General features: G+C 56.6%; 1 protein-coding gene across 3 annotated transcripts; it reads right to left on the reverse strand.

Annotated features, from left to right (window-relative positions):
- Positions 1-171: 171 nt before the first annotated feature.
- Positions 172-10,378, reverse strand: FGF17 (fibroblast growth factor 17). Of its 3 annotated transcripts, none has more exons than XM_019828455.3 (6): positions 9,000-10,378; positions 5,812-5,945; positions 5,602-5,638; positions 2,422-2,566; positions 2,075-2,181; positions 172-1,018 (listed from the first exon to the last, which is right to left on the reverse strand). In XM_019828455.3, exons 1-6 carry the CDS (start codon positions 9,033-9,035, stop codon positions 725-727), a joined length of 753 nt encoding a protein of 250 aa, XP_019684014.1. In that variant the 5' UTR covers positions 9,036-10,378; the 3' UTR covers positions 172-724. The 3 variants fall into 3 exon arrangements, with proteins under 3 accessions (XP_019684014.1, XP_003984765.2, XP_044911357.1); XM_003984716.6 differs by having other exon boundaries at positions 2,422-2,599; XM_045055422.1 differs by lacking the exons at positions 5,812-5,945; positions 9,000-10,378 and adding an exon at positions 5,238-5,326 and having other exon boundaries at positions 2,422-2,599; positions 5,602-5,619.
- Between the last annotated feature and the right edge of the window lie 612 nt (positions 10,379-10,990).

A 10,990-nucleotide genomic window follows, 5' to 3' on the forward strand; every position in this document is an offset into this window, starting at 1 on the left:
CGGTACTGCCCGCCGCCCCCCACGCGCGCGCGCGCGCTGCCCCTCCACCTGCTGGGCCACGCCCGGGCCGGGGCACTTGGCTTCCACGGCTTCCCCGGGCGCCTCTCCGAGAGACTTTGTTACCAATGCCGTTTGGTAGTGGATCCCTCCACCCCGCCTTTAGATAACCCGTTTGCAGGAAAATGGTTTTATTCTGGGGCTCGAAGTCGAGGATGGGGGTGCAGGCCTGGGTAGTGGAATGTGAAGAATGGCCAACCCTCTTTTTTTTTCTTTTTTCCTGAAATAAACACAAAAGTCCCTTCCTACAGTCTGGCCAGGAGGAAACTGGAGGCTGGGGGCAGACTGAAGAAGATTTGGGGAGAATTTAAAGAGAGCCAGCTCCAGACAGTGTCTGCAAGGCTTTGAACCTGCTGCCCTTTTCGCCTGTTTCAGGGAGCCTGAGTCCAGGGTAACACTACAGTTCCTCTCCTGGGGGTCTGCCATCCCCCCTCCCCACCGGGGCCTATTCCATTGTTGGGTCTGGGGCAGCTGCCCTGACGCCCCAGCCCTGCTATGTGGCAGTCCTGTCCCCTTTCTGGCTTGAGGCTCTGACGCTTGTAGTTCCTCAGGGTCCTTCCTCCGTGGGGGCTCTGACTCCCCTCCCTCCACCCCAGCCCAGTCTTGGGATTAGGAAGGGAAGGGGATGGGAAGGCTGGTGAGGGGCAGCTGCCCCCAGTGTCCCTGACTACGTCAGGGGCTGTGGCCTCCGAGTACGCTTGGTCCGGCGGGTGGGGGCTGAGCCCACAAACTCGAACTGCTTCTGCCTCTCAGCGTGGTTGGGGAAGGGCAACTGGCCCTGGTAGAGGCGCTTGATGAAGTGAGCCTCTCGCTGGTTCTGGCGGCTGCGGGAAGCCTGGCGGGGCCGACCCTGCCTGGTGAAGGCCATGAACCAGCCCTCGTGCCGGGCATTTTGGAAGGCCGTGTAGTTGTTCTCCAGCACGATCTCTGTGAACACGCAGTCTTTGCTCTTTCCACTGGGCTGCGGGGAGGAGGGAAGGAACAAGAGGAGGCGAGTTTGTCCACCCAACTTTCTGCCTTACTTGCCTTTGGGGCCTATTTTGTGGGACTGAGGAAGGAATGACAGGAGCCGTGTGCCCAAGGATTTCTGCCTGGTGAGAGGCAGAAGTGGGAGAAAGGAGCAAGCTTTGCTTGGAGTCAGGTCTGAACTTAAATACAGCCTGGTCATTTGGAAGTTGTACACCTTGAGCAAGGTATTTAGCCATGCAGAGCCTGTTTCCCAAGATGTGGCATAAAGATCAAGATTATTATGCAGTTCAGCGCATACCCAGTGGGCACTCTGTACACAAGCACACTCCTCAGTCTGGGCCAATGGTGCTGCTGGGTGGAGGAAAAGGAGGCAACAGTCTTTGATGAAAACAAGGGGCAAATGTTTACAGAATACCAGACTATGTCAGGAGCCACCCCACCACCCATTTGACCCAATAGATAACCTTGACACTATGCCCATTTTTATAGACAAGAAGCCTGAGGCTTAACCAAGGTAAGCAAATAGTGAGAACAGCCAGAACTGGAAGCCAGGATTGACAAATGTTAAGGGAAGTGGACTTCTCCTACCCAACAGTGCTGGAACTGCCCCTGCAGGGTGGTTACGCTAGCAGGCAGTTAGTGTGCATCTTGCTAGTTGGATCCTGTGGACCCCACTGACCTTGGGGCCTTATATGAATGTGGCCTTATATGAATGTGGCCTTATATGAATGTCAACTCTCAACCCTGATCAGCGCTTAAGCCTCAACATAGGGACTGCAATATCACGTAAGTGCTAAAATTCTGACTCCTTGATGTTGGGGAAATACCTCATAAATCAGAGCTGAAGATCCTTATGGGTCAGTAAGTGTCCTCAGAGGGCTTCTTGACCCCACAGGGACTCATTTAAATGGAGAAACCAGAGTGGCCTAGTGTTGGGGTGTGTGCGTAGTCAGTCATGGCTTGGGCCTAGTAGAGGGGAGCAGGGGGTGCTGTGGGGCACGCAGTAACATTGATTCCTTCATCCACTCCCCCTCCTTCCAGTTCTCACCTTTCCGATGAGCTTGCCCCTCTTGTTCATACAGATGTATTTCTCGCTCTCAGCACCCTTGATGCGCACACGGCTTCCAAACGTGTCTGTCTCCACTATGAGTTTGGCTATGATGGGGGGAGGGGGAGAAAGACCTCCGTCCATTGGGGTTGCCGGCTCAGGTATGGCAGGGGGCCCCCCAACCAGCCTGACTTCCGCACTTGGGTGGGGGGGCACCGAGAGGCCCTACTCCAAGAGGCTTCTCCCTGTTCTCCCACTGTGGCCCCTGCCCTGGCACAGGATCTGGGGACAGACCAGGTTAGGCCAGCCAGCAGTGTGAGTGGCCTCTGGTGAGGGCTGGGTCTCACCAAACTTGTTGCCGTCCTCCGCGGTGGCAGAGATGCGACGCCCGGTGACCTGCACGTGCTTGCCACTGGTCCGGCTGTAGAGCTGGTACTCACGGATCTGCCGCCTGCTCAGCTGGTCAGTCATGGCACCCTGGTCCCTCACGTACTGGTTAAAATTAGGAGACGGGTGATTCTCCCCCTTTGCGGTTACCAAGGGAAAAATAGTGTCAATTTGCTTTGGGTGACACCACCACTGGTCCATCCAAGGGAGAGGGGCGTGGAGGTGAGTGTGAGGGGGCCAGGCCATTTGTCCCGGGAAGCAGAGGTGCAGGGTGAAGGGTGCATATGGCCATGGTCTTTCCAGGCCAGCGGGTGAGCCAGTCATGACCTCTTGGCTCCCCATCTGCCCTGGAGCAGAGAACTGGTGGCCGCACAGGCTTGGGGGACCCTTGGTGATGCAGTGCAGATCTGGAATCATGACTCTGGTTGCTAGACAGAACCTTCACAGTTATGGTACCCAATTCCAATGTCAAAGAGGTGCCCTGGGTGACCCAGCTGATTAGAGACAGAAGTGCTGTCCTGCCTCTAGGACTGGAGCTTGTCCCTTCTCCAGAATGCCAGGGTCTTGGCTCCATTAGCCAGGATAACCAGATTTTTCCTTCATCCTCCCCACTGGCCTTGAAGGATCCTACCCCCAGGCACACACACATGCACAGGCATATACATACATGCGCATACAGAAGCTGGTCTGTTAGGCTTACCAGAGAGCATTATGGAGGCTCTAAGACCTTTTGTTTAGGTTCCTGTAATGCCCCTGTAAGCATTTCTTTTCAGCGCTAACTGTGGAATCCTGAGCTCCTGCCCATCTCCCCTGCCTTTGCCTCTGGGTGCTCAGGACCCTCAGAACCCCATCCCCCTTTTGGTCAGTGTTCCTCCCGCCACTAGGGGTGAGGTACCTCCTTAGCGAGGGAGATGGAGGCTGCAGCAGCGAGAGGAGCTATCAGTGGTGGCCCAGGCTCTCCTGTGAGCCGCCTGCCTGTGTCACAATGTAACAGAGGCTCGTGGCCAGTGGGGGCAATACTGTTGCCTGCCCGCTAACCAGGTTCTACCCATGCATGTCGCAAAGCCAGGACGATTACCTTCTTCTGGCCTGTCTCACCTATCTGCAACACTGAGTGGGAGAAAAACAGACCCCTTCCTGTCCTCTGTCTCCAGGAAGGTGCAAACCAGATGACATTTCTCAGCTGCTGGTGACAGCCTCAACCCTAGGCTAAAATGTTTCTGTCCCCACCCATATCCTACTGGCCTGTGCTGGAACAGACTTTCTGTACCCCAGATCCCTAAGGCCACCTTTATTCCAGGCCCCGTAGAAACCACCTAGACAGACCTCGACCCAGATCAGCATCTGTTAGGGGCCACTCTCTGGTAGAGGGAGGAGCAGGAAGGATCAGCTTTGAGGAAGGGGGCGGTGAGGGAGCAGCTACAGGCTGACCCTGTAACCTGCTCAGGGTTAACCCTTCATGTGTGTCACTGCTCATTTCCGACTCCAGCTAGGCCACAGGCCAGGAGTGCCACCAGGAGCACCCCCCCCCCCCATTGCCTATGAGAGCAGGGTCTGGAAACTCAAAGCAGCAAAGTGCACCCTGCACCCCACCGCAGAAAAACCTGAGGCCAGCATTTGGGGTGAGGGCCTGCCTTCCTGCCAGGGGGTGGGGTCTGGCTGGGCCAGGACCCTCGGTGGGGTCCAGCCTATCCCCAGCCCCCATCTCCTGGCCCAGGTTCAGGCCCTCCGCCCCTCTTGGCGGGCAGCCTCCTTCTGGCTGTCTGTTCCAGGTCAGGAGCAGAGAGGCCCCCCTGAAGCCCCCTCCTCTCCTTGTCCCCCTTCAGGCCCTGCACAAAAGCAGCCCCACGCCCCCCCCACAGCCCACAACCCACAAGTCGCTCTCCCCGCGGGACCTGGCCTGTCCCTTTCATGTTCCCGCTGCGGGGGGACCTCCCCTTCCACTGCTGCAGACAGCTGCTTGTCAGACGGCCCCTCAAGCATGGCTATGGTCCGGCCTGCCGGCCCCCCCTCCAAGGGGGGCGAGGGGGCACTTCAAGGGGGAAAGGACAGCTTTGCCACCTTCCCTGAGTCCTGAATGGGGCCTCAGCCAGGCCATAAACGCCCCGGCCAGCCTCACCATTGTGCTAATTCCCCTTCCAGAACAGGTTGGGCCCACCCCCAGCCCCCTCCCGGCCAGGCTGGGGGCTTTCTTCTTGCTCTCCCTGGATGTGTGAAGCAAAAGGCCTGGAACGGGGGCTAGAGCAAAAGGGGGAAGGAAAAGGGGGGGAGTTGTCTCTCTCTCTCTCCCACCCCCCCACTGCTTCAAAGGCAGCCCCTTTCCCTCTCCCAGAGAAAAGGCATTTACCTTCAAAAAAAGTCCCCACTGGATATGAAGAGAAGCGGGCCTCTGGCCTGGGAAAGCCAAGCGATCTCTCCCCAGAGCGGTTCTGGACCAGTGCATTTTAATAGCTGCACTTTTATGGAGGATCACAAAAAGGGACCGAGCCTCGCACAGGGGGCTGAGGCTTGGGGTGGGGGTGTGCATGGGGGGGGGCTAACATGGGGTGGGGGGAGTGTGGAGATGCAAACCCTGAATCTTGTCCCAAACAAACCCCTTGGGGCTTGACCTCATTGCCCTGTAGGTAAGGAGTCACCCCGCCCTAACTGGGGCTATCCCCCAGGACAGTGATTCCCCAGGACATCTATGGTGGTGAGAGTGGGGTAGTAAGTGGAATACACAACTGGTTTTGCATGAAAACCTGTCTTTTCAGGTACCTCCAAGTACAAGCCTCACCTGAGCCATCACCTCAGCCCTCTTCCTACCACTCCAGACTCCATCCCTCAAGACTGGGTTGCCCCATGCATTTAGCCTTGAGGGGAACACTTCAGGGGAGCCGGATGGAGAGAAAAGCAGAGACCTCAGGACATGTAGAGAGGGTCATGGAGGGAGGACAGATAAAGACCTTAGTCAATCCCCAAATCTGCCATAGCCCCTTCTATACACCTCCAGAGGCTGACACCAGCCCCCACCCTCAAAAACCTTCTGGATCCAGGGAGAGGCCAGAACCTGCCTCCGTCCACCGAAAGGAAGCTACCCCCACCCCCAGTTGGGTGGGGTGGGAGAGATGGAGAAAAGCTAGTGGGGGGCGCCCGCCTACCTGAGTTTGACAGCAGAGAATCAGTAGCTGCAAGCACCTGTGTGAGAAGACAAGGCAGACCTTGGTGTGGGTGCCAGTAGCCAACCCAGGGTGAGAAGGCAGAGCCCCCCGCCCCTCCCTGCCCCTCCGTGTGGGATTCCCGGTAAGATTAGGTCTGCCCCAGGCTGCAAATGGCAACAAAACTTCAGTTCAGAGAGGCAGTGCACTTACAGAGTGAGGTTGGGCAGCAGGCGGGTGGCTCCCATCGCCGGAGAGATTTCTTGGGGCGGTTGCCCTCCTGCCCCCAAACTCAGGAGCAGATATGGGCAGTCCCCAGGGGTAGAGTCCCAGAGAAGCCAAGGTCTCTTCAAGCCACAGGTTTTCAGGGGGGAGAGGAGGAGAGAAAGGGGAGGAGGAGGAGGAGAGAGAAGGGAGGGGAGAAGGAATGGGGGAGGAGGGCGTAATTGGGAGACTGAGGTGTGAGGTGTCCACCTTCCTGGCCAGTGAGACAGCAAAGCAGCCGCTGGCTGGCGGGGTCTGCCAGCCTCTTGCTGGGCTACCCGAGCACAGAGGATGGAGCTGTGGAGCCTTCTTGATAAGGAGGCTGGCCCCTGTAGTCTCCCACGTTTTTCGTGACCCTCAGACCTGGACTAGAGGGTCCCTCCTCCCCTCCCAGGGTCAGCTCCTCCTGCCCTCAGGTTTGGTGCCCCACCTCCCCAAGGGTGAGCGCAGGTATCATTCCGGGCCAGGGGTTGCTGAGTCTGGCTCCGGGGGTGGAAATTCCCAGAAGCAGCCTTAAAAGGAGGAGCCTCCCTCCAGGGGGCAGGCGGTGGGCTTGGCTAGGAGCGGTTGCTTCCCCTGCCTCTGTCACCCCTTGCTCCCCCTCTCTGCTGTCTGGCCACCGGGATGGAGGTGTTAGGGCTGTCCCGATGGCAGCAAATAGTGGGTGCCGCAGGTTGGGGGTCAGGGAGGGGGAGGAAGGTGCAGCTGTGGGAGGAGGACGCGATGGAATCTCGAGAGCTGGCCTGACGTCCGGGAAGAGACAGACTCAGAAGAGCTGGTGCACTGGCACAAGCTACTTTCCTCTGGGCCTCGGCAGTTTTGCCTGAGAGATGGGGGCAGTAGTGCCTCAGGATGCCGGCAGACCAAAGGAGATAACTGGGCTTAGCAGACGTCAAATGTGTCATATGTTCTGGGCCTCACTCACCCTCCTCTCTGGGGCAGCAGCCATCCCTAGGGCCTCCTCCCTCCCTGTGCCCACCAACATCTTCACATGGCCTCTGGTCCCACACTGCTCTGTACTGTGCAGGTAGGACCCCATTCTAGGACCCCTGTGCAGAGGACACTAAAGCACACGGGGCAGGGGGGGGGGGTATGGGGGGTAGTTAGCTCAGAATGGCCCAGCCAGTGAATGGCAGAACTAGGTTCCTAAGGTCCACATGGATCGTGTCTGGAGCCTTGCCACTGTGTCCATGCTCTCCGGGCTGCAGTATCTAAGGTCCCAGAAGCTAGGTGACCAGGGACTCTAATGGTTCCTTCCCTACAGAAGGTAGGTGATGGTGGCTGTGGAAGGGGGCATGTGCTTAGAGGGATCTCTGAGGGAAGTCTTCTGTGTAGGGAGTGGAGCTCACACCTCAGCTCTGGGCTCCCTGCAGGTCTCAGTGCCTCCAGGATGGAAAGAGAAAGGGAAATGCTGGATGTGGAGGTATTTACCTAAAGAGATGAGCAGGAGGGCGAAACTCTCACCTCCAAGTCTCCTCACCTTCCAGAGCTAGATCAATCCACAAAGTTGTCTGCCACCCCTCCCCCCTCCCCCAGACAAGCCCCAAGGCTACCTCCTGGCCACCTCCAGCTTTTGGGCTCCTAGCCCCACCCCCCACCCCTCAGGCCTCTGGGACTCAAGGCCCTGCTGAACCTGAGCTGGTCTGGAGAGTGCAGGGGTAGCTCCCTGTAACTGGCAGAGTCCAGGCTTGGAATCAAATAGAAGGGATGTCAAAACTGGAAGGGGTCTTAGAGATTCTTCATCTGGTCCAGCCTCCTCACTCACTGATGAGGCCCAGCGAGGGTCTCACAGCTAGTCAGTGGCACAACTCAGACAAGGTGCCAGGTGCCCAGACTCCCAATCCAGTGCTCGTCGTTGTCCGAGCATGCCCTAGACCGTCCCACAGCTCTGCTTTGCTCAGGCTGATGCTCCTGATCGTTTCCATCTTCCATATTTGTTCTGTTTGGGGTCTTGATTTGAACTCTGCCTCTTCTGCGGAAATCCCCAAATGTACTTCTGGAACTGGTGCTGGCTCTGGCTCTATTCTTGGTGGGCCTTTGACCTCACCCACATCTCCACCAACAACTAGCTCCCAGGTGGGGTACTAACGGCTACCTCCTCCCACTTTCAGTACTGGGATGACAGGTAAGAGCAGATGCATGAAGGAGATAGCTCAGGCTTGAGGTTCTGGGGTGGATGGGTGAGCTGGGGGGTGGAATGAAATAAGGAGGCAGATGCGGGAGCCCCATCTAGTGAGGTCTGGACTCCAGGCCTCTGAGCCTGAGTGCCTGATTCCTATCAGTGGGGGAGGGGCCTGTTGTCAGTGGCCAGCCCCCCAGCCAGGCCTGGGTCTCCATGGTAACAGATGCCAGCAGTCAAGCTTGGCCTTGGGGCTCAGCCAGGGGCTGGTGCCAGGGGCCTCTGGGGCATGGCTGGATAGCCTGTTTCATGGTGTGACATCTGCTCCTTGTCCCTTCCCATTGTGCACCTGCAGGCCTGCCTTTCTGACTCAGCTTGTGCTTTTATCCCCATGGGAAGGCCAGTGCTGGGCTCCAAGAGGGGAGGCAGCATGAAGAGTGGTCCATGGATTTTATCCCCATTCCCTGGCCTCTACGACCTATGGCAAGTCCCTTCACTTTTCTGGTCCCAGGTTCCTAATTTGTAAAAAGGAAATGGCTATTATCACTGCTGTCAAAATTGCCACCATGAGTATCAACTGAGATGGACACTCCATGAAAAGTATCAAGTGCCACAAGAATGGAAACGAGGGGCATAGACCTTCTTATATGGTCCAGACTCGGTTGACCTAAACTTTGACTCCCTTGACTAGAGGAGAGGGAGGGAGAATAGTAGGGTTCATTAACATTTATAGGGGGAGGTGGCAGGAGGTGATAAAGGAAGTGAGAAGTAGCCTGGGCTGGTTGGTTAATCCCCACCCCCTAGTGCCAAGTTCAACACCCCCCAACTGAGGCGTCTCACGCCTGCTCCTTCTAACAGCCCAGCTGGTGCAGACACTGAGCCCACCTGCGGACCTGCCACTTGTCACCACCTGCTACAAACCCCAGCCCACCATTTTCCTGTTGGAAAGCAGAAGGGCTGGGGCTGGGGCTGGGGCAGGGCAAAAGGCAAATGGACTCTTAAAATTTGGAGCACCTACCATCCTTGCTGTTTGATCCCCATTGCCTGCCAGCATTTGGACATCAAGTCAGGAACAGCTTAGCTGTTGCGTGCCCTTATGTACAGAGCTATGGCTGAGCTAGGCTGCTGGGGCACTTGCCTGGGTGAGATGAAGGGAAGAAGCATCTGTGTGCATCTGTGCTTTGCTATAACTGGCTGGGGGCTGCCCCTCCCAAGGTGCGGGTTACACCGTGGACCTTATTCTTAACTATTATTTTCAGTTTATGAGACTTTGTAGGACTCTGGCTGCTGTGCTGTCCGTCTCTCTCAGTCATTTCAGAGTGGTTCAAGATAAGAGCCATGGGTCCAGACAACCTGGTGGTGAACCCTGCCTCCTCCACTAGCTCTGTGGCCTTGGGGGCAAGTTGTTTCACCTCTCTGTGCCTCATTTTCCAGGTCTGAGAAATGGGGCTTTATGGAGTGAGTCCCAGAAGGCGCTCAGCACCTAGCTTCCAGCATGTTATTACCAAAATCCTGCTAATCCTCTCTCTTTCTGCTTGCTCTGCCTGAGGCCCATTGCATTGCTCGGTTCCTGCTCCTGGGAGTGTCCTTCTGCCAGCTACTCATGGAGCCTGCCACCCTCTTCTTGTCAGTCTTCTCCTTTGAGGGACTTTCTCTGATCTCCTAATAGGCTAATTCCAGGCTGGAGAAGTGCTGTCTCACTTCCTCCAAAGCACTTGACAGTAACTGAAATTTTGCTGTTGGCTTTTGTGTTTCCACTAGACTGTAGGTGGCTTGAAGGTGAAGAATTTGTCTTGTTTACCCTGTGTCACTGTGGCATGAGGCCATGGTAAATGGTCGCTGCCCACCTGGAGCCTGATGTGAACCCATGTGCCTTGTCGCTCTCTGGGTGACCTGAGGTCAGTGGCTCATTCTCATTTGCTCGAGGGTGGGACGGTGCCCACATCTGTCTCCTGGGATGTAGAAAGCAAGCAGCAAGAATGCTAAGCTACCGTCCTCAGTCTCTTCTGGCATTAAAAGAAACTGAAGCTGAACAGGAACATGCAAGCCTCATTGTTGATCTTCCCGTGCAGGCATTCAAAGACCTCCAACCTTCTGGGACCCATGCCTAGGGATCCTGGAGAGAGGACAGGGCCATTTCCCCATTGGCCCACTTTAGGTTTGGCCAGTGGGGGTGTAGAGGAGGGCCAGGGAGAAGCCCAGTGGAGGCCCTGTAACTATAACCCCCAGTGGGAGGCTATCTGTGTGTCACAATGGGTGAGCCAGGCTCCAAAGTGGCTGTGCAGGCCTGGGAGAGGGCAGGAGCCCAGAGCCACCCAATGGGTCATTCGTCCCCTTGCCAATCCCCTATTGCCTCACCCTAACAATTTGTTGAGCCCTGTTCCCATGGCTCCGAGAATTGCCCTGGGTGAACCCTCGCATGAGAGTTAAAAGTGTTTACCTGTCCACCTCCTGTAAGAGACCCTTAATAGCTTCTGCAAGGCCTGCCTCATCTGCCCTCTCTGGGAGGGCTTCCTTGAAGGTCCAGGCCTCTGGGCTCCTGCTTGACACAGATCTTCACACAAATGAACAGGAGCTCACCCTGAACAGGAGAGGCAAGCCTGGGAGAGCAGCATTAGCATCGAACTTCCGAAGTTCCAATAGATGTCCTGGTCTGTGCATTTGATAATGAACACGTGATTAGGGCCAGGAGAGAAGATCCCCAGGCTAGTCTGACAGGGACTAAGACCCTTCCCAGCAGGGAGCAGGCAGCTCTAGCCTTCTGACTCTCTACCTGGAAAACCAGCCAGAAGGGAGTGTGGACACAGGAAGACCCACAATGTCTGGAGCTCCCTCCCTCAGGACAAGGGCACAAAGTTGAAGCTGTGCAGGGGGTTGAGACCCTTGGTTTTTTGTCCCAAAGCTGGGGGGGTTGGAATAGGTGGGAGTTTGAGGACATGAGAGGGAGATGAAAGAACAGAACAGAGCCCAGCTGGCTGGCTGGGTGCCTCAGCCTCAGTCCAGGTGGCG

Source organism: Felis catus, chromosome B1 (genome assembly GCF_018350175.1).
Source record: "Felis catus isolate Fca126 chromosome B1, F.catus_Fca126_mat1.0, whole genome shotgun sequence".
In the NCBI taxonomy this organism is placed as follows: domain Eukaryota; kingdom Metazoa; phylum Chordata; class Mammalia; order Carnivora; family Felidae; genus Felis; species Felis catus.